General features: G+C 48.9%; 2 protein-coding genes across 4 annotated transcripts in view; one reads left to right on the forward strand and one right to left on the reverse strand.

Annotated features, from left to right (window-relative positions):
* RAB3D (RAB3D, member RAS oncogene family) lies at positions 1 to 9,424 on the forward strand. Of its 3 annotated transcripts, none has more exons than XM_036848725.1 (5): positions 1 to 133; positions 1,509 to 1,774; positions 2,539 to 2,657; positions 2,748 to 2,872; positions 7,356 to 9,424. In XM_036848725.1, the coding sequence occupies exons 2-5, from the start codon at positions 1,547 to 1,549 to the stop codon at positions 7,541 to 7,543; spliced, it is 660 nt and encodes a 219-aa protein (XP_036704620.1). In that variant the 5' UTR covers positions 1 to 133; positions 1,509 to 1,546; the 3' UTR covers positions 7,544 to 9,424. The 3 variants fall into 3 exon arrangements, with proteins under 3 accessions (XP_036704620.1, XP_036704621.1, XP_036704622.1); XM_036848726.1 differs by having other exon boundaries at positions 15 to 183; XM_036848727.1 differs by lacking the exon at positions 1 to 133 and adding an exon at positions 885 to 984.
* TSPAN16 (tetraspanin 16) overlaps positions 8,646 to 22,617 on the reverse strand; it is a 23,836-nt gene continuing 9,864 nt past the window's right edge. The window contains 3 exon segments of the mRNA XM_036847365.1: positions 8,646 to 8,708; positions 19,427 to 19,510; positions 21,750 to 21,911. Of these exon segments, the coding sequence (XP_036703260.1) occupies positions 8,646 to 8,708; positions 19,427 to 19,510; positions 21,750 to 21,911 (309 nt within the window).

Raw genomic sequence — 22,617 nt, forward strand, 5'->3', positions numbered from 1 at the left:
GGGGCCGGCGCGGGATCCGGGTGGCTGCGGGCAGTGGGTGGCGGCTGCGGCTGCGGGGTTCCGGGTCGCAACCAGGGCCAGGTCGCAGCGAGTTCGGAGGCGGAACAACCTGAGGGCGGCGTCCCCACGCGAGGTGACCCCGTCGGAGGAGCGTACCCCACCCGCGCCTCCGCGTCCCAGCAGGTCTTGGGGGGGGACAGGGGCTTAGGGGGAGGCCCGGGGCCTGGGGAACAAAGACAGGCAGCGGGGGACGCCTCTTCCCTCGCCCCCACCCAGCTGGGCTCATCGGGGAGCGTTAATGGGGCGCGGGCGGGGCAGACAGCCCAGCTGGGGACAAGAGATGGGACCATATGGTGATGGGAGGAAGCCCCTGAGCTCCCCTGCACCTGCTGGGGCGCCCCACATCTAGTGACGGGGGACAGTGCCGAGCCCTCCGGGGTCCCTTACCTAGTGCCAGGCTTGAGGGAGAGTCGGCAGATGGTCAGAAAGAGGTGGGACCGGCTGACAGGTGGGCTGGGGCTGGGGGATGGGGCGGGGCGGGGGCCCCCATACCAGCGGCCCTGCCCTGCATGGGGAAAGGCTTCCTGCCTTTCTCTTCCCCTCCTCAAACTCGTTCTCCCGGAACACGGGGTGGGGCGGAGGGCTGGGCAGGAAAGGGGGGCTAGTTGGGTCCTCCTTTAAAGTGGAAAAAAGCCCCGCGCGGCAGTTGAGAAATGGCTTTGCCAGGGGTTCCTCTGCTGGTTGCCCCTATTCACCCAGGCCTTCTGCAGCCTCCCTGTGAGGCTCAGGGGGCAGCCATAAACAGCTGGGGAAACTGAGGCCGTGAGGGCTGAGGGGGTGAGCTGGATCCAGATGAAGCAGCCCAGCCGTGGGGACAGATTGCCAGGAAGGGCAGGACCAGGTGGTCGTGGTGGTGGCTGAGGGTGGTTTCCTTGGATTTGAGGACCGTCATTCTGGCCTCCGTGGGCTGAAGCCGGGGCTGGGGTGAGTCAGCCCTACTGGGAGGGAGATGGGCCCGGCCCCTTTGACAAACAGAAGGTGGCAGTACCCATGTGGTGGTAGAGCTGGGCTTTAAACCTGGGGTGTATCCACTGAAAGCCCCCTCCCCATGGGGGTCAGGGAAGGAGTTAAAGTTGGCTTGGGTGGGGGCAGGCAGGTGGCCAACACCTGCCAAAGTCAACACCCAGGCCCTGAGGGGGGGACTCTATCCAGCTGGCAACCCCCCCTCCCCCCAGCTCACACCTGGGCCACACCAGCTGCTCACCCGGGGGCAAAGTCCACACCTGCACCTTCCGCAGGGTCTGGTTCCTCAGTGGCCAGATGGGGCACCCCCAACCTGGGCCCTTGCATTTGACAAACATCCCCATTTTCCAGAAGAGGACACTGAGGCCCAGAGAGGGCAAGTGATGCATCCAGGGTCTGTTGATTTCCAAGTGGCAGAGCGGAGATTTGAGCCCAGGTCTGGTGTAGACACTGGAGCCATTCCTGGTGGTTTTATTTCCCTACAGGGCTCCAGCCCTCCCCTCCCAGGAGGCTCCCTGCCAAGATGGCGTCAGCTGGAGATCCCCCGACGGGCCAGCGGGATGCAGCGGACCAGAACTTCGACTACATGTTCAAGCTGCTGCTCATCGGCAACAGCAGCGTGGGCAAGACGTCCTTTCTGTTCCGATACGCCGACGACTCCTTCACGCCCGCCTTTGTCAGCACTGTGGGCATTGACTTCAAGGTCAAGACCGTCTACCGCCATGACAAGAGGATCAAGCTGCAGATCTGGGTGGGCCAGGAAGCTGTCTGTGGGTCTGCTGGCCAGGCAGGGGCTGGGGTTCCTCCAGGGAAGTCCAGGCGAGGGTGTAGGGCTGTGGGGAGGGTCTGGGTGAGGACAAGTGTCCAGAGTCGAGGAGGGGGCTTGGAGTAGGTGTAAAGAGTAGCAGGGGGTATTATCTATGAGGTGAATTCATCAAGATGAGGGGGATATGCTCTGTCCTGTAGGGTCTGAGGGGGAGACAGTACTAACCCAAGTTGGGTTGGAAGACCTGGTGACCAATGGAGAAGAGGTTTGGGTACCCTCTCGGGGCAAGCCCAGAGGCCCCCACTGAGCCTCTTCAGAGCCCCCCACTGAGCCTCTTCAGAGCCATGCTCTTGCTCCCAAAGCGCCTGCTGGTAATGATTGTCATGGTAACGAGCATCAGGCTCTCTGCATCAAGGTGGTAGCCTCTGGCCCATGTGGTTCTTATTTGTGGTCATGAAGCTGGTTCTTGGAGATGAGGTCAGAGGAGCTTATAAGTCTTTGAAAGGCCACTGACCCCTCAGACTGGGAACCCCTCAAGGACAGGGGATATGTCTCCACCAATAGATGAGAGATTATACGGGCAGGCCCATGTTTCTCCCATTAGACCGGGGGGCTGTGAGGGCAGATCCATGTCTTGCTCATCAAACTGGGGCTATGAGGCTGGGAGACAGGAGCCTCAGACAGGGGCCTGCAGGGGTGGGGTGGGGAATAGAGTGGCTTCTAGACGCCTGACCCCACTGTGTGCCCAGGACACGGCAGGCCAGGAGCGCTACCGTACAATCACCACAGCCTACTACCGCGGAGCCATGGGCTTCCTGCTCATGTATGACGTCACCAACCAGGAGTCCTTTGCCGCCGTGCAGGACTGGTGAGTTCTTGCTGACCACTGACCCCCTGACCTTCGCCCTCTCCCCCTGACCCTAATCTCTGGCCTAACACAGCCCCTCAAACTCCACAGGGCCACGCAGATCAAGACCTACTCCTGGGACAACGCTCAGGTCATCCTCGTGGGGAACAAGTGTGACCTGGAGGACGAGCGTGTCGTGCCCACTGAGGAAGGCCAGAGGCTCGCTGACGACCTTGGTTAGTGCCCAGCCTGGGCCACAGGCCTGGGACCTCCCAGAACCAAACCTCCAACCCTGTGCTTGAGTCCCAGGTCCAACCACAGTCACCAACCCTTTGCCCTTTGAAGATCTGCCCAGAAAAATACCCACTTGTATACCACCTGCTGCATTTCATTTCAGAGGATTCACCCACAGATACCCTTTACCGCCCCACTGCCCTGGGAACCCAGACTCAGCAAAACCATTTCTGGGAATTTATCCTACAGACATCCACTTCCCATGTGGGAAGTGGCAGGTATATCAAACTGCAGCACCGTTAGTGGAGGGAAACCTTGGCAACCTCCCAAGTGTTTCACAGTGGGGGAAACAGCTACACATAAACTATAGTCACATGGTGGAACACTACGCAGCTGTAAGAAAGGATGAGGGCCTTCTTTATGTTCTGGGGTCTCTGGGTATATGGTTAAGTGGAAAAAGCAAACTGCAGAAAGGTGGGTATGGCTTCTTCCTTTAGTCCAGTGGTCAGCAAACTTTTTCTTTTCTTTTCTTCTCTTTTTTTTTTTTTTTGCTCCTTGTGGGATCTTAATTCCCCGACCAGGAATTGAACCCGTGCCCCCTTCAGTGGACGCATGGAGCCCTAACCACTGGACCACCAGGGAATTCCCCAGCAAACATTTTCTTTTTTTTTTTTTTATTTTTAAGTATTTGTTTATTTATTTATTTATGGCTGTGTTTGGGTCTTCGTTTCTGTGCGAGAGCTTTCTCTAGTTGTGGCAAGCGGGGACCACTCTTCATCGCGGTGCGCGGGCCTCTCACTATCGCGGCCTCTCTTGTTGCGAAGCACAGGCTCCAGATGCGCAGGCTCAGTAATTGTGGCTCACGGGCCCAGCTGCTCCGCGGCACGTGGGATCTTCCCAGACCAGGGCTCGAACCCGTGTCCCCTGCATTGGCAGGCAGACTCTCAACCACTGCGCCACCAGGGAAGCCCGCAAACATTTTCTTAAAGGGCTAAATAGGAAATGTTTTCAGTCCTAGGGTCTGTGTCACGACCACTCAGCTCTGCCTGAAAGCAGCCATAGATAATACATCAATGAATGAGCATGACTGGCTGCCAATAAAACTTTATTTACAAAAATAGGCAACAGCACCTGAAACTAACACGATAACATGATATTATAAATCAACTGTATTTCAGTAAAAAAAAAAAAAAAAATAGGTGACAGGCCAGATTTGGCCTGCAGCTCAAAGTTTGCCAACCCCCGCATTAGTGTATAAAAAGGGTGAGAATAAGGATATTATACTTATGTTTGCTTAAAGGAACTCTGGAAGGATACAGAAGGATTTAGTAACAGTGGTGACCTGGGTGTCTTGAGACCTGGCAGGCCAGGGCACCAGAGTGGGAAGGGGACTTTTCAGTCTACCTTTCTGAATCAGGTAAATGGATTATCAATTCAAAGTTTAAGCTAAAAGAAAATCTTATCTTGGAGTATTCTAGTATTCTAGGCGCCCCCCCCCCAGGACTTTCCTTGCGGGAGGCATTGTAACCCCTATGGGGGAGGGCAGGTTAAGGACCCAGACTCTGGAGCTAGAATCCCCTTCTGCAACCCACTAGCTGTGTGACCTTGGGCACCTCACCTACCCTCTCTGTGCTTCCATTTCTCCATCTAGGAAACAGGTGAAAACCACATCTACTTCATAGGGCTGTTAGAAAGATTAAATAAGCAAATGCTGGCCATGATTGAACATTAACTCCTGTTATTTCTCGATTGCCTTGTCATCTTGCACCGGTGACTTCAGCTCTCTGGGCTTGCACTTCCTCATGTGTGAAATGCAGATAATAACAGCCCCACCTCATCAGGTTGTCAGGAGGGTTAAATGAGTTATGACGTGTGAAGCAGTCCGGCATACATGTAGGTTGCATCTAAGCGTTAGCTAGCATGATTTTGAACTACTGCTGATGCTTGTACATAAAACCTAAGAGATGTACTATCTGACCCTTTACAGAAAAAGTTTGCAGACCCCTGGACCATAACGGACCTCTTTCTCTTTTTTTTTTTTCTTGCCATCGTTTGTTGGAGAAACTGGGTCTTTGTTCTGTGGAATGTCTCCGTTTGGGGTTTGACTGCTCCCTCGTGGTGCCATTTAAGCTGCTCCCTTGTCCCCTGTGTCTTCTGGGAACCTCAGCCTGGGTCTCATTAACAGGTGTGCTGGGGAGTCAGCTTTTGGTGCCCGGCCGTGGGCTAGAATACTTGAGGATGCTGCTCACACCTTCCTTTTTTTTTTTCTGGCTGCGCAGCAAGTGGGATCTTAGTTCCCCGACCAGGGATCAAACCCGCACCCCCTGCAGTGGAAGCACGGAGTCTTAACCACTGGACTGCCAGAGAAGTCCCCTGCCCACACCTTCTTGCGGAAAACATCTAGTGTCTGGGGGTGAGGGGAGATTCCCACTCTGGCATTAAATTTAAAACATTAGAGGACAAAGTGGGAGATAGAATTCGATCCCAATTTTGTAAGAAAAAACACACATACATGTGCACACACACACATACCCCCTACAAACCGAACCCCAACGATTATGTATTTATATTTTTAAAAAGAGTGGAAAACTAAATATCAAAACACCAATAGTAATTGTTTCTGAGTGATGAGGTTACACACAGCTTTTCTCTATTTCTTGATATTTTTCAGTAGTTTCTAGTTTCTCCAGTGAATTTCTCCAGAGAGTATTTATAACCAGAAAAAAAGTATTCAAAAAGAAAAAAAAACTCAGATTATTTGAGGCAGAGCCAGACACAATTAAGGAAATGCCAAATTTGCCTAGGAAGACAGAGGGGTGACATTGATGACCACCAGGCTGAGAATAGAGATCTGTGTTTGTGCCCTGCCTCTGTCATTCATCCATCCATCCAGCTATACATCCATTCATCCATCTACACATCCATTCATTCATCCATCCATCTACACATCCATTCATTCATCCATCCATCTACACATCCATTCATCCATCCATCCATCTGTACATCCATCCATCCATCTGTTTAATCAATCATTCAGTCAGTGGTTTCCAAGCATCTGATCTATGCCAGGCTGGGCTGCAGTTGTGGACAAGGCAGACAGAAATCCTGCCCTCTTGGTGCTGGTGTTCCAGTAGCAGAGACATAGTAAATGGATAATTACACACGTAACTAACTACAATGACATTTTTATAGTGCTGCATGATAATGACAAGTGCTGGGATAGAGGACTGTTTACCCTGTGATGTGTGTAATATGGTGGACGTTTGTCTGAATTTCTGGCCTACCTTGGGGATGGCAGATGGGGACACATTGGGGACCGTTCAGGGACAGCTCCCAGCAAGCAGAGCCTGAACCAACCTTTTAAGGGTGCAGGAAGGTCTGTCATGTATTCCCTTATTTGCAGGTTGGCGGGCCACTTCTTATAGCCTAGGGACCCTGGGCAAGTCCCCAAAGCATTTGTACCACCTCTCACCTTTTCCAGGGGGGGTAAAAGTTTTTTTAATGAGAAAAAGTTATGACGGTCACTATGACGCTAAGAATATATTCAAAGCTACCTCGCCATCCCCCTCCCCAAAGGGAGTCAGCCAGCCTGCCCTCCCTCCCGAGGCCCAAGGTGATACACTAGAAAGAAATGTTTAATCTCTTAGTATTCCAACCAGGCAGCCTGGTTGTGTTCCCTGTATGAATCTACATGAGTGACTTTCCTTCTGTGTGCCTCAGTTTTCCCATCTGTAAAATGGGCTATAATAGTATAGGGACTTCCCTGGCAGTCCAGTGGTTAGGACTCCACGCTTCCACTGCAGGGAACATGGATTCAGTCCCTGGTTGGAGAACTAAGATCCTTCAAGCTGTGCGGTGTGGCCAAAAGAAAAGTATAAACCTGAGAGCATCCTTAAATGAGTTAACTTATGTAAAGTGCTTAGAACAGTTGCCTGCTGCGTAGTAAGCATGATGTAAGCACTGCCTATTATTATTATTATTGTTATTATCATTTTTAGTGCATTCTGTAGGCCAGGAACCGTGTGCATTGTATGCTCTCTGCAAACTCTGTGAAACCTGCCGTTATCTGGCTGACAGAGGTTGCAAACTGGTAGCCCCTGGGCTGAAGCCAGTCCTCAGCCAGTGCTCAGTCCTCTGTTTTATTGGACCTGGAACATATGTTCCAGAACATGTGAAATACTTGGCTCCATTTAGAAGGTCCACATAAATATCTGGCTCTGTGGGCGCCCTGGCTGTGCCTTCCTGTGCAGCAGAAATTGAATAGAAGATGAGCCCCACTTACACAGGGGCACCCCCATATCCGCTGGACACCAGAATGTTACTACCTGGACACTTGCTGCCACTGCCTTGTGACAAAGAGATATTTCAAGGTCCCACAGCTGCCCGAAGGGCAGAACTGGGCTTGGAACCCAGGTTCCGGTGATGCTACAGTCCAGGCTCTGCCCCCCAGCGTCTCACAGCTCTTCCCATCTTATGTCCCTGCAGGTTTCAAGTTCTTTGAGGCCAGCGCCAAGGAGAACATCAACGTGAAGCAGGTCTTCGAGCGCCTGGTGGACGTCATCTGCGAGAAGATGAATGAGTCCCTGGAACCCAGCTCCAGCCCGGGCAGCAATGGGAAAGGCCCGGCCTTGGGGGACACCCCACTCCCGCATACCAGCAGCTGCCCCTGCTAGAGATGATCCCCCACCCCCGCCCACCCCCTCCTGCCTTGGCAGGGACAGTGACTGAGGCATGAGCCACAAGGGCTGTTTCCAAGCTCAGGGCGCCCCCCTCCCCTCCCATCAGCCGCATCCCCCCCGCACCCCCCCCCCGCCAACTCCCGCATGGCGCATTCTCTGGCCATGGCCACCAGCCTGCCCAAGCAGCCCCTTTCACAGGCTGCAGACCCTGGGGACTCCGCACTGCAGGCAGAGTCTGGGGATAGGGGCGTGCACGATCTTGCTGCTTTCAGGCGCTTTCATGGGGGTAGTGCGGGCAGCGTGTCCCACCCCGCCTGGTGCAGGGGCATCCACAGTGCCTTCTGGGTTAGAACCACTTATCCACATCCGTTTCTTTGTCGGGCGTTATTTGGAGTTCACGTGCTGGCCAAAGATGGTTCTCCCTCGTGCAGTGGGGATTCTCAGACTTCATCCCTGGAGATGTGGAAGGCGGCTCCTTTCTCAGGGTCACCCAGTCTGCTTGTGAACCTTCTCAGACCTGGAGGCTCCAAGGCAGGGTGGTGATTTAGTCCTCCCAGAACCCTCCTTTCAGGCCCGCAGATCCTCTGCCTGTGAAAGCAGTATTAAAGCAGCTTTTCCCGTTGTAAAGGAAGAGGGAGTCAGACCCCCCCACACCCCCCGTTCCCCAGCCTGGCTTCAGGGACCCCAGAAGTGCCTTCTGAGCTTCCCCAGAATTCCACATCACCCACGACCCTGCCACTGTTTCAGCCTATCCACTGCATCCCTGCTCCAGAATTGAATTCTGGAACTATGGGCCGCATGAGGCCGGGCAGAGAATCACCCAACCCTTGGCGTTCCTGCTGGAGACTTTTTACCAGAAGTTAACTCAGAGTCAGGAGCCTGGGCTCTCCTGCCCAGACCTGCCTCCTCCGGGCCCTGTTTGGCTGGTAACGTTTTAAGCAAGGTTCTTTCCACATCCGACATCCTGCTAGAAAAGGAAATTGAGCAATGTTCCTGTTTTCCTGTGCTGGCTGGTTGCTCTGCATGTAAGGACTTTGGCTCCTTCCACTTGAAAAACCTTGAAGACGTAGTGTTGGCTTCCCGAGCCATATCATCGCTAGGGTCCAGTGACGTTCTCTGCTAATAGAAGAGTCACTCGAAAGAATGCTTTGGGGTTGGGCTGGAGGGGCGAGAAGGCAGGGTTGGGTAACTGCTGTGGCCGCTTGCATTTCACAGGTGCAGCTTGGGAGTGGCAGGCTGATGGGGGATGGGCGGGGAACCAGTCTCCCTGGTTGAGTCACTAGTGGGGAGCCCACCAGGGTAGGGTCCCCAGCTCCCAGGGGCTCCTGCTGAGAGATGATGTGCAGTTTGGGGATCTACATCTTGACACCGCCCACCACCCAGCCCCATCCTCAGCTCAGTGGCCCTTCCTGCCCACCAGAGTCCAAACCTAGTGACATGACACCTTCTACCCTGGAACACTGACACCCCAGAACTTGACAGACACTGTGAGAATGGCCAAGCATATGGTTTGTCCAGTCTCCCAGCCCCTGGCGCCAAAATGACTTCCTGTAGTCTTAAGGATCTCTGCTGCTTCCTTCCAAGAGTGGGGAAGGTCTGGTTCAAGTTTAATGTAGTTCTTACTTTTATAGAAGCTGGAGATTGAATTTATTTCTAGAGGGCCCTGTTCACCCCAAACCATGGGCTGTCCTTAGAGCTTCAAAGTGCGGATATCTTTGTATACCAACAACCGGACTGTGATGAAAAAGACAAGTTCTTGGAAATGCACCATGAGAGAGTATCTGAAGGTTTGGGGAGGGAGTCAAAAATGTTAATTGCTTTAACATAAAAGAGAAATTAAAGCAGCTAGAAAAAGGCTTCTTAAGATGCACCATGGCCTGTCAAGACCCTGTTGGTCAGTTCGTTTTCCTTAAACTGCTGCCAGAAAAAAATGGTGGTTCAGAGTGTCACTATCTGAGGGACCAGCTGACTTGTCATCTCCCGTGTGATAAAAAACAGCTTTGGCTGCATCTTGGTCCTGACCTGGCCTAAGCTTTCTGTTTACACAAGATTTTTCAACAGTTCAGCTTCAAGTAGCAACTGAGACAGCTGCCTCTGGGTTCTCTTAAGACTGGGAATGATGTAGGAGAATTTTTCTTGTTTCTTCTAAACATAATGTAAGTTTTTATTTTGTGATGTTTGGGGGGGAGCTTTAACTCCTGATGGTCTCTGAGGAACTGAAACTGATGTCCTCAAAGATCACTAGGAGAGAATGGGAGTTTGCTGAGTTTACAAACAAAAATTAAGCCAAAGGCTGTGGGAAAACAGCTTCCCAACTCCAGGGAGGCTGGCATCTGGGGAGGTCACTTGAGGCTGTATCCTGCATCTGTGCTGTCCCTTCTTACCATTTGCTTTCAGCAACTTGTCCTTCCACAGGCAACTTCAGTGGGAAATTGTCACGACTGCCATCTGGGGTTATGCTTTTTTTCTTTTTCTTTCTTTGGCTTCTCTGGGGATCATGTTCTTGTATCTTTCTCTCCTACTCCACTGAAAAAAAAAACCAAGTAAGTGGTGAAATTTGATCTCAGTGTTGAAGTGCTGATTCCACTAACTGGCTTCTCCCCAGTGATCCCAAAACACACTATAGAGAGAGCTCTGGACCTGATCATTTATATTCTGGGTGTGGTTCTCCTGTGTAAGCCATTCTTTGATGTCCACTTATAAAGATGTGCTCTTTTCTCCACAAGAAAAAAAAAATTAAAGTTGTTATGCCCAGATGGGGTTGTTCTTTTATTGCCATTAGTGAAATGTCCTCCAGGAAGAGGACAGTTAAATCACAGTCAAGTAGATAGTTGGTCGAGGGCCATGTGTGATGCTGCAGAACCCGAATCAGGACAGGGAGGCTCAGGTCTGGGGCTGCCTCTAGCTGGGCCTCGTGGTCACCGCCTTGGCCCTGGAAGGTTCCACTGCATGGAGGGCAAAGAGGATGATATTGCCTCAACTAATTCTAGTAAGAATGTCTGTCCTCCCCATAGCAGCCAGAGGGCGCCAGTGAGTACCTGAGTCAGGTCACATCCCCCTGGTGGGAGCCCACCATGGCTCCCACCTGACTCAGAGCAAATGCCTAAGCCCTACCCGGGGTCCACGAGGCCCTGCATGATCTGACCTGTCACCTCACTCTCTTCCCTGTCACCTGCCCTGTCACTCTTCCCACTTGCCCCCCAAACTTGCTCTGCCCCTCCTTGCCGCTATTTGAACACACTAGGCCCCTGCCTCAGGGCCTTTGCACTGGCTGTTCCCTCTGCCTGGAGTCACATGGCTCCCCTCACTCACCCCCTCTTTCAGGTCTTTGCACAAATCTCACCTTCTTATCGTGGTGATTATTTTGAAACGTATAGAAATATCAAACCTATCAAACCACTATGTTGTGTAACAGGAACTAACATAGTGTTGTAGGTCAATCACACTTCAAAAACAAACTGTTAAAAAAATAATAATAAATAAATTTTTTAAAAAAAAATTTTAAAAAAACCAAAACAAACTGTTGACCCACCTCCCTCCCCAACACCCGGGTTAGGACTGCAAACCCTCCCGCAGCATTTCTGTTGCCCCTTTCCTGGTGTCCTCCTCCCTACAGCCCCTAGAATCTAAAATACTATATAATTTACTCATTTAACTTAAACAAGTGTCTCCTTCACTGTAATATCTGCACCTCAAAGGCAGGGATTTTTAAATTTTTTACTACCGCACCCAGCTCTTTCCTGTCTGATACAAAAAAAAAAAAGAAATATTTGGTCTTTGCCCCTGGTTGTTGGCAAAGAGCTCCTAAAACCCTTGGAATATCCAGAGTGATAAGAGCATCTTTTGTATACTAATGAGAAGACAAGCTAGGCTGGGGACCCCTAGGTAGCTTCAGGATGGGGCTGATTGCCAGAAAGACCAAACTATGATTAGAGGGTTGAGACCATCAGCCCCAACCCCTGGGATGGAGCTCCAGGGAGGAAAGAGGGGCTGGAGTTAATAACAAATTGTCGGGACTTCCCTGGGGGTGCAGTGGTTAAGACTCCAAGCTCCCGATGCAGGGGGGCCAGGTTTAATCTCTGGTCAGGGAACTAGATCCCACACGCGTGCCGCAATGAAGAGCCCACATGCCGCAACTAAAGATCCTGCACGCCGCAGCGAAGACCCCGTGGGCTGCAACTAAGACCCGGCGTAGCCAAATACATAAATAAATAAATAAATAAATATGTTAAAAACAAAACTGTCACTCCCATCTGAGCTATATCCTTGGTAACAGTAAGTAAAGGATTTCCTGCGTTCTGTGAGTTATTCGAACGATCAAACCTGAAAGGGAGTGGGGATTGCGGGAACCCCCTGATTTTGTAGCCACGTCAGACAGAAGTATGGGTGCCCTGGGGACCTAATACTGGTGACTGGCATCTGAGATGGAGCCGGTCTTGCGGGACTGAGCCCTTAAACTGTGGGGTCTGCACTAACTCGGGGCAGTGTCAGAATTGAATTGAACTGTAGGGCACTCTGTTGGTGCCCCCAGAGAATTGTTTGGTGTGGAAAATCCCCACACGTTTGGTGTCAGAAACAGGAAAAACAGTCCATTTCTTCTTTTTCTTCCAGTTATTGACATACAGCTCTGTATAAATTTAAGGTGTATAACATAATGATTTGACTTACATACATCATGAAATGACGATCAAATAAGTTTAGTGAACGTCCATCATCTAGATACAAGATTAAAGAAATAGAAAAAAATTTTTTTCCTCGTGATGCGAACTCTTTTTTTTTTTTTTTTTTTTTTTTTTAAATTTATTTATTTATTTATTTTTGGCTGTGTTGGGTCTCCGTTTCTGTGCAAGGGCTTTCTCTAGTTGTGGCAAGCGGGGGCCACTCTTCATCGCGGTGCGCGGGCCTCTCACTGTCACGGCCTCTCTTGTTGCGGAGCACAGGCTCCAGACGCGCAGGCTCAGTAGTTGTGGCTCACTGGCTTAGTTGCTCCGCGGCATGTGGGATCTTCCCAGACCAGGGCTCGAACCCGTGTCCCCTGCATTGGCAGGCAGATTCTCAACCACTGCGCCACCAGGGAAGCCCAATGATGCGAACTCTTAAGGTTTACTCTCAGCAACTTTCATATATAACACAGAGCAGTGTTCATTATATTTATTGTGTTGTCCATTGCATCCCTAGTACTTTTTATCTTATAACTGGGAGTTTGTACTTTTTGACTGCCTTTATCCAATTCCCCCTCCCCCCATGCCCTGCTTTTGGTAACCACAAATCTGATCTCTTTTTCTATGATTTTGTTTGTTTGTTTGTTTTTGCCGCGCCAGCAGCTTGTGGGATCTTAGTTCCCCAACCTGGGATTGAACCCGGTCCCTTGGCGGTGAAAATGCCAAGTCCTAACCACCAGACTGCCAGGGAATTCCCTGTTTGTTTTTGAAGTGTAATTAACCTACAACACTATGTTAGTTGCTGTTACACAACATAGCGGTTTGATAGGTTTGATATTTCTATACGTTTCAAAATAATCACCATGATAAGCCTAGTTACCAACTGTCACAATACAAAGAAGTTACACAATTATTGACTATATTCCCCCCACTGTACATTTCATACCCCTGACTCATTTATTTTGCAACTTTAAATTTGTACTTCTTAATCTCCCTCACCTATTCCTCTCCTCCTCCCACCCTCCTCCCCTCTGGCAACAACCTGTTTGTTCTCTGTATCTATGACACTGTTTCTGTTCTTTTTTTTTGGCTGCGTCGGGTCTTCGTTGCTGCGCGTGGGCTTTCTCTAGTTATGGCGAGTGGGGGCTACTCTTCGTTGCAGTGCGCGGGCTTCGCATTGCAGTGGCTTCTCTTGTTGTGGAGCACGGGCTCTAGGCACGCGGGCTTCAGTAGTTGCAGTGTGTGGGCTCAGTAGTTGCAGCACGCGGGCCCTAGAGTGCGTGGGCTTCAGTAGTTGCAGTGCGTGGGCTCAGTAGTTGTGGCTCGAGGGTTCTAGAGCACAGGCTCAGTCGTTGTGGTGCACGGGCTTAGTTGTTCCGCGGCATGTGGGATCTTCATGGACCAGGGATTGAACCCGTGTCCCCTGCGTTGGCAGGCGGATTCTTAACCGCCTTGCATCACCAGGGAAGTCCCTCTGTTCTATTTTAAAAATAGTTTATTTCTGACATAGAGCAGGCACTGACAGATATTTGTTGAGTGAGTGCATGAACTGCAGAGTCCAAGAGTCAGCTAGGACTTGTGTACCGTCCCAGGATTCTCCATGCCTTCTCTTTGCAGCCTTGCCCCCATGAGGCAGTCCCTTCTGAACCAGGTGAGATTTGGCAGAACTGTTCTCTCCCCGTTACTGTATCCAAAGTCCCCAAACCAAGTCCCATTGGCCAGATTCGGTCCCACGCCCATGCCTGAACCAATGACTGCGGTTGGACAGATGGAACATGCCAATTGGCCTGCTGGGATCACATGCCTGCCCCTGGTTTACAGACAGAAATCCGAGAGGCGGGCTGGTTCCAAAGAAAACTAGGTGTGTTCCTGCCAGACTTGGGAGATGATTGCAGCATAGCAATTTTGACATGTGCCCATTTTATCCTCCTTAAAATCCCTCCAAAAGAAAGATGGAAGAATTAGATAAACCACCATTTTGCAATCTCCAGTGAAAGAACTGATTCAGTCCGCTATGATCTTTGGATGAAGCTCTTTGTTTATTGATTCTCAGCCGTGATCATGGCCACCCCTTGCAACCACCTGGGTAAATGTAAGAGTCTCCATGCCCAGGCCACAACCCAGTCCGATTAAATCAGGAGATGGGAGATGCATTGCAGGCTCCGATATTTTGTTAAAGCTCCCATGGGATTCTCATGTGCAGCCAAGGCTGAGAACAAGAGATGAAAAGGAAATATGGGGATGAGAGGAACAAGATAAAGGGACCACAGAGAAGCAAGCACCAAATCCAGAAGGTACTGCATTACCCAACATTCCACACCTTTTCTGCAACAAATCTAAGGTAGGTGTGGTTGGAGAAGAAGAGGAGGAATCTAGAGCAGTGGTCTCAAAGTGTGTTCCCCATTCCAGCAGCATGGCCTGGGAACTTGTTAGAAATGCAGATTCCTGGGCCCCTGCCAGACCTCCTGAGTCAGAAGCTCTGGGGGTAAGGTTCAGACACCTGTGCTTTAACAGAACATCCAGAGTATTCTAATGCATTTTCTAATTCTGTAACTACTGGATTAGGATAAAAGGAACTTAGGATACATGAAAAACGTGTTGTGTGGACATTGTTGGACCCAATTCAAAGAAACCAAGTGTGAAAAGACATTTTTGAGCCAATCAGGAAAATCTGACAATGGCCTGGGTTTTGAGTGATACCAAGGAATGACTGTTAATTGTCTTGGGTGTTGTCTTAGTCCGTTTGGGCATCTGTAACAGAATAGACTGGGTGGTTTACAAACAACAGACATTTCTTTTTTGTTTAAAATAAATTTATTTATTTATTTATTTGTTTATTTATTTATCTATCTTGGCTGCGTTGGGTCTTCGTTGCTGCGTGTGGGCTTTCTCTCATTGCAGCGAGCGGGGGCTACTCCTCGTTGCAGTGCGCGGGCTTCTCATTGCAGTGGCTTCTCTTTGTTGCAGAGCATGAGCTCTAGGCGTGCAGGCTTCAGTAGTTGTGGATCGCGGGCTTAGTTGCTCCGCAGCGTGTGGGATCTTCCCTGACCAGGGCTCGAACCCGTGTCCCTTGCATTGGCAGGTGGATTCTTAACCACTGTGCCACCAGGGAAGCCCGTAAATTACATCTTAATATAAGTCTGTCAACACAGTTTTTTGTTTTTTTTGTTTTGTTTTGTTTTGTTTTGAATTTTATTTATTTATTTTTGGCTGCATTGGGTCTTCGTTGCTACGCACGGGCTTTCTCTCGTTGCAGCAAGCAGGGGCTACTCCTCGCTGTGGTGCGCAGGCTTCTCATTGCAGTGGCTTCTGTTTGTTGCAGAGCAGGGGCTCTAGGCATGCGGGCTTCAGTAGTTGTGGCTCATGGGCTCTAGAGCGCAGGCTCAGTAGTTGTGGTGCATGGGCTTAGTTGCTCCGCAGCATGTGGGAGCTTCCCAGACTGGGGCTCGAACCCATGTCCCCTGCATTAGCAGGAAGATTACTAACCACTGCGCCACTAGGGAAGCCCTGTCAACACAGTTTTATGGCTATTGCCTTATACAATTGTCTTGTAAATGAGGTAGGAGAAGAATAGGTTTTTTTAATATAAATTTATTTATTATTTTATTTATTTATTTTTGGCTGTGTTGGGTCTTGGTTGCTGCTCACAGGCTTTCTCTAGTTGCAGCGAGCGGGGGCTACTCTTTGTTTTGGTGCACGGGCTTCTCATTGTGGTGGCTTCTCTTGTTGCAGAGCGTGAACTCTAGAGCGCAGTCTCAGTAGTTGTGGCACACAGGCTCCACAGTATGTGGGATCTTCCTGGACCAGGGGTTGAACCCGTGTCTCCTGCATTGGCAGGCAGATACTTAACCACTGTGTCACCAGGGAAGTCTAGTTTTTTTAAAAAATTTAAATTTATACTGTTTTTTATATTTATCTATGTAGTTATCTTTATCAGTGTTCTTTATTCCTTCATGCGGATTCAAATTGGTGTTTTCTGTCCTCTCATTTGAATCTGAACAACTCCTTTTAGTATTTCTTGTAGGTCTTACAGGTCTGTTTGTAATTCATTCTCTTGGTTTTTGTTTATCTGGGAATATCTTCATTTCTCCTTCATTTGTGAAGGATAGTTTTGCTGGATACAGAATTCTTAGTTGACACTTTTTTTTTCTTTCAGCCTCTGAATATGTCATCCCATTGCTTTTGGCATCCATGATTTCTGATGAGATAATAGCTATTAATTTTATTGAAGATACCTTGTACATTGGGGTCCCCAACCCCCAGGCTGCAGACCTGTTAGGAACCAGGCTGCACAGCAGGAGGTGAGCAGCAGGAGAGCAAGCAAAGCTTTATCTGCCACTCCCCATTGCTCGCATTACCGCCCGAACCATTGCTCGAATTACCACCTGAACCATTGCTCGCATTACCGCCTGAACCATCCCCCCCATCGCTCACATTACTGCCTGAAACATTCCCACCCCCAGTCCGTGGAAAAATTGTCTTCCATGAAACCAGTCTCTGGTGCCAAAAAGGTTGGGGACCACTGTTGTACATGATGAGTTGCTTCCGTCTTGATGCTTTCAAGAGTCTCTCTTCATCTTTTTCTTTTTACAGTTTGATTATACAATGTTGAGACATGGATCTCTTTGAGTTTATACTGCTTGGAGTTCATTGAGCTTCTTGGATGTGTAGATCCATGTTTTGCATCAAATTTGGGGAGTTTGGGGCCATTATTTCTTCAAGTATCCTTTTTGTCTTTTTCTTTCCCTCCTCCTGTTCTGGAATCCCATTGCACATATGTATGTATGCTTGATTGTGTCGCACATGTCTCTGAGGCTCTGTTCATTTTTCTTCATTCTTTTTTCTTTCTGTTCCTCAACTGACTCATCTTCAAGTTCACTGATTCTTTCTCCTGCCAGCTAAAATCAGTTGTTGGGCCACTCTACTGAATTTTCCATTTCAATTTTTGTACACTTCAACTCCAGAATTTCTATTTGCTTCCTTTTAAAAACTCATTTCTGTCTCTGTTAATCTTTTCTATTTGATGAAACATCATTCTCATACTTTTCTTTAGTTCTTTAGAGAGTCTCCTTTAATTCTTTGAACATATATATAATACCTAATTTAAAGTATTTGTCTAGTAAATCCAACATCTGGGTTTTCTCAAGGACAGTTTCTATTGACTGATGTTTTTTATTTCCTGTATGCTGGCCACACTTTTTCTGTTTCTTTGCATTTCTTTGAATTTTGTTTCTTTGCAATTTTTTTGTTGAAAACTGGACATTTAAAAAATATAATGTGGTAACTTTGAAAATCAGATCTCCCTTCCCCCTACTCCCCAGGGTTTTTTGTGTTGCTGGTTGTGGTTGTTGCTGCTGTTGTTTGCTTGTTCAGTGACTCTCGGGAACTAATTCCACAAAGTCTTTGTTTTGTGCAGCCACTGAAGCCCCTGCTTGCTTAGGCTAGTGTTTGGGATGAGAATTTTCTTTTTTTCAAAAGGGAAACCTGGCTTTTGAAAGTTGAGCAATATTCTGCCATTATTTATTGCTTTATCCGTTCTGTGTATTACAAATCATATTTCATTCTGTTTTTACAATCTAGATAGTGTAAAAAATCAGGACCAGTTAAATTGAAAACAACTTCCATTTACTTCCCATGTTTATGTTCATTCTTTTCTCCCTGGGGCCTATCTGGGCTGGGCTCTGAGCAAAGATTCCCCCTTGCACAAGGCTCAGGAATGAGAATAGTATTGCTATAATGAGTAGTCTTTGAGCATCTCTACTGGTGCATGGAGACCTTATCACCCTTCAGCCACTGCCTTCCTGTGATCCTTGCTTTGGGCAGGACCTCCCTAGACTTAATGACAATAACTTCCCGCAATCACTTCATGCTTTCTGTGGGTAGGGCATTGTGCAAAGCCTCTGACATACTGCACCTCATGAATGACTCACAAAAATTGGGCAGTCCATTTTACAAATGAGGGAGGCCATGGTCCTGATGCTCTGTCAGAGAGCTAGTGAGTGACATGACCAGGGCTGGAGTTCAGAGCCCCAGCACTTTCCCACACAGGCCTCCTACCACATAAGTGTAAGCCAGACTCATTAGCTGGGTGGACAGGGCATATCCCTGGAGTAAGTTTTTCTTCACCTGAATTAGGTCTGAGGCCCCCAGCACCTTCATGCCTTGCCCCCTTTATAGGTATAAACAGTAATGAAATCACCCTGCTTAAAATTACCTCCTCTCTCTTCTTCCCAGTTTTATATTTCTCCTTAACTCTTATCACTATCATGCAATAAATTTTCTAATTTAAAAAAACCATATTTGGGGAGTTCCCTGGTGGTCTAGTGGTTATGATTCAGCATTTTCACTGCTGTGACCCAGGTTCAATCCCTGGTCGGGGAACTGAGATCCTGTAAGCCGCCTGGCGCAGCCAAAAAAAAAAAATCATATTTTTTGTTTCTTCCTGCTGATTAGAATGTCATCCCCATGAGAGCAGGGATTTTTGTCTGTTTAGTTTATTGTTGTATCCCCAGTGCCTACAACAGTGCCTGGACTCAGTAGGTGCTCAATAAGGTTTGTAGAGTGAAAAAGTGAATGTTAAAACCCTTCTAATGGTTTTCCATCATACTCAGAATAAAAGCCACGCCCCTCTCTGTAGCCCACAAGGCCTTGCCCTCATCTCGCCCTACCATCCTCCTCACTCACCCTGCCCAGACACAGGGGCCTCTCTGCTGGTCCTTGAGAAAGCCATGCTTATTGCTGCCTCAGTGCTTTTGCACCAGCTCTTCCCTCTGTCAACTCCCATATACACACATGGCTTTTCCTCACCTCCTCCGGTCACTGGTCAAATGTCACCAGGGAGGCCATCCCTGATTCCCTTCCCTATCCCGTCACCCTCTTTTACTTCCTTCCCAGCAGGTATCTTAAACTGAAATGATCATCCATCCCCCCCACTGAATGTCAGCTCCACCATGGTGGGGATTTTGTCTTTATTATTTTTATTTTTTTATTTTTGGCCATGCCCTGCAGCATATGGGATCTTAGTTCCCCGACCAAGGATCAAACCCGTGCCCCCTGCATTGGGAGCACGGAGTCTTAACCACTGGACCGCCAGGGAAGTCCCAAAAGGGATTTTGTCTTTTGTCGCTGCTCTGTCTCCTGTGTCCCTAACAGTGCTTGGCACACAGTAGGTGCTCAATAAAAGAGACTGGTGTGTCCCAGAGGAGCTGGACCTTACCTGTATCACTGCTGCCCCCAGAGAGCCCCCACTCAGGTTGATGCTCTGAGTCTTGGTTATTTTCAGGAGCTTAGGGAAACAGCCCTGCAGATACAAACATCAAAGCAGGCAGAACCTGGTCAGGGACTCCTGGATTCCAAGTCCCCATCAACCCCCAATGGGTGGACCACCAACATTCCTCTCAGATTCAGGAAGGAGAAAAGGACACAGCCATAAGGACCTTGGCTCTTCCTTACTTGACTGCTCCCCCCACCCCAGCATCTTCCTTGGCCTCCTCATTCCCTCACCCCACCCCAGAACATACCACTTACTCCCTAGTATACATTTGTGTTGATATCCAAGTGTGTTGATTAAGAATATGACCAGAGGGACTTCCCTGATGGTCCAGTGGTTGAATCCGCCTTCCAGTGCAGGGGATGCGGGTTCGATCCCTGGTCGGGGAACTAAGATCCCACATGCCAAGGGGCAACTAAGCCCGCGTGCTGCAACTAAGACCCAACGCAGCCAAAAATTAAGTAAATAAATAAATTTTAAAAATATATTTTTAAAAAAGAATATGGTCAGATGTCCCAAGTTATTGCTAGCTGTGTGACCTTGGAGAAGTCACTACACCTCTCTGTGCCTCAGTTTCCCCAACTGTAAATGGGACCAATAGGATCTGCCTCACAAGATTTTTGTGAGGATTAAAAGAAAGAATCTACATGAAGTACACAGCAGTGGCCTGATACATATCCAGCATTCAGTAACTGTTAGTTATTTCTAAGTCCCCTTTACATATGAACAAAAGGGCTAACATGTATCCAGCACCTTCTCAGCCATTTTCATGTATTTTCTCACTATAATCCCATAAAGTGGGTACTAGTCTTTTCTCTGTTTTATGGGTGAAGAAACTGAAGCTCAGAGGGATTAAGAGAACAGGCACAGTGAATGAGCAGAACAGCCACCTGCAGGTGATGGGACCTTCACTTCCCTTTCTGCAGCCACTGAGATACTCCCCTTTCTTCTGGAAGCTTGAGTTGTCTTGAATTCAAAGGGCTCAGTGCCCCCTTTCATTTAATAGGCTTTTTTTAAGTGTCCACTGTGTGCTGGGCACTGAAACGGGAGCTGGGAACCCAGCAATGTACAAAAGAGAAAACATCTCTGCCTTGGTGGGGCTAACAGTTGAGTGGGAAAAACAGGTAATAAAATAAGCAGGTACAGAAATGACTTTGTCAGGTGGTGATTAAGCGCTGGGCAGACACTAACGCAGGGTAAGGAGATGGAGTGTGATGGTGAATGCGGGGCATCCTTTTATAGATAGGGATTCAGGAACAGCCTCACTGAGGAAGTGACAACTGTGCACAGACTTGAGAGAGATGAGGTAGGAAAACATTTAGGGGAAGAGCATTCCACGCTGAAAGAACATGGGAATTCCCTGGCAGTCCAGTAGTTAGGACTTGGTGCTTTCATTGCCGAGGGGCTCGGGTTCAGTCTTGGGTCAGGGAACTAAGATCCTGCAAGCCAAGCTGCAAGGCCAAAAAAAAAAAAAAAAAGTACAGCCTATGCAAAGGCCCTGAGGCAAGCATGTGCCTGCTGTATTTGTGCAGCAGCGAGGAGGTCAGTGTGGCTAGAGTGGAATGAGTGAGGGGGTGAGTGGGAGGAGAGGAGGTCAGGAGGTGACAGGCAGGTTGTACAGGGCACAGTGGGTCACTGTGTGGTGCCACGTCCCTCTCTGAGGCCCTAGCCTGGGACTCACTCTGGCCAATTCACCCAGCAAGAGACATTCAGTGTGAAGGGATGAATTAAGGAATGATCCTGATTTCTCAAGGAAGACCCATGTGTTTATTCCCCTGAAGCAGAAATTAGGGGTGGGGAAGCGAGGGCTGGGGTTTGAAGGCCAGCTCCACCCCTCCTTGGCTATGGGAACCTCTCTGTGCCTCAGTCTCCTCATCTGTAAAATGGGAGAAGGGCAGTCCCCACCTCAAGGGGTGCGATGGAGACTGAATTCACTGAATGAGTACCCAGTCATGTGGCGGCCATCACTATCTACAGAACAATCATTTTCCATCATTATTGCTGCAATCTGATTTCTCTGTGAGGCAGCCAGTGTGACCCAGGCAATGGACACAGGTGAACATGGATCAAATCCCGGCTCTACCAAAGCCATGTGACCTTGAACCACTCTCCTCCCCAGCCTCAGTTTCCCCATCTGTGATATGGGGATGGTAACCCTAGGCTGTGTGGTCGAAATGAGCTGAAATTGTGGTCAAAATCGCTAGGGTTCCTGCAAAAATGCAATTTTTATAAAAGTCCCTAGCCCTCGGGGTCTACCTAGACACCTAACAAAATGTCAAGTAATCTCCTGGTGGGTGACATCTGCAGACACGTTGTGCCCGTTGCAGGCCACGGTCCCGATGGATTTATAGCAGCCCCTGGGGTAGGTGTGGCCAGTCATCCTTCCAAAGGATGGAAAATCTGTGTAGTTCTGCATGCCACAGCACTTTAGCTGCAGAGAAGAGAATAAACACTTGAAGACTCCCTTTCAAATTTCAAAATAATAAAAACACTAGAAATCATGGTCACCATGGCTACTGTTTAGAGTAGTCACAATATTCCAATGCCTGTGCTAAATGCCTCCCTTTCCCCACCCATCATGGCTTAGCACCCTCCATGGCTGTCCTCTTACTTGGGAGTAAAAGCTGAACTCCTCACCATGGCCCACAAGGCCCTGCATGATCTGCCCTGTCACCTTCAGGTCCTCATCTCCCTGCTCTCTCTTGAACTCACTCAGCTCCACACTGATCTCCTCTCTGTTTCTTAAACACACTTAGTAAGCATCAGCCTTGCTGCCTTTAGATGGCTGTTCCCTCTTTATGGAATGCTGTTCCATCAGATGTCTGCACAGCTCCCTCTCTCATTTCATTCAGGTCTCTGTTCAAGTGTTCCTCCTCAGGAAGGCCTGCCCTGACCCCACTTTCTAAGTTAGCCACCAGCCCTGTATCAGTCAGGCCAGGCTAAGTGATGCTGCATAACAAACAGCCCTTCAATTTCAGCAGTGCGTCTCTCACTCACACTACATGTTCATACCAACCTGGCAGGGGAACTCCATTTATCAAAGTCTCTCAGGGACTCAGGCTTGTGAAGCAGCCACCATCCAGATGATTCCACTATTGTGGAAAAAAGAAAAAAAGGTCCAGAGGGCCCTACACTGG

Source organism: Balaenoptera musculus, chromosome 3, assembly GCF_009873245.2.
Source record: "Balaenoptera musculus isolate JJ_BM4_2016_0621 chromosome 3, mBalMus1.pri.v3, whole genome shotgun sequence".
Lineage (NCBI taxonomy): Eukaryota > Metazoa > Chordata > Mammalia > Artiodactyla > Balaenopteridae > Balaenoptera > Balaenoptera musculus.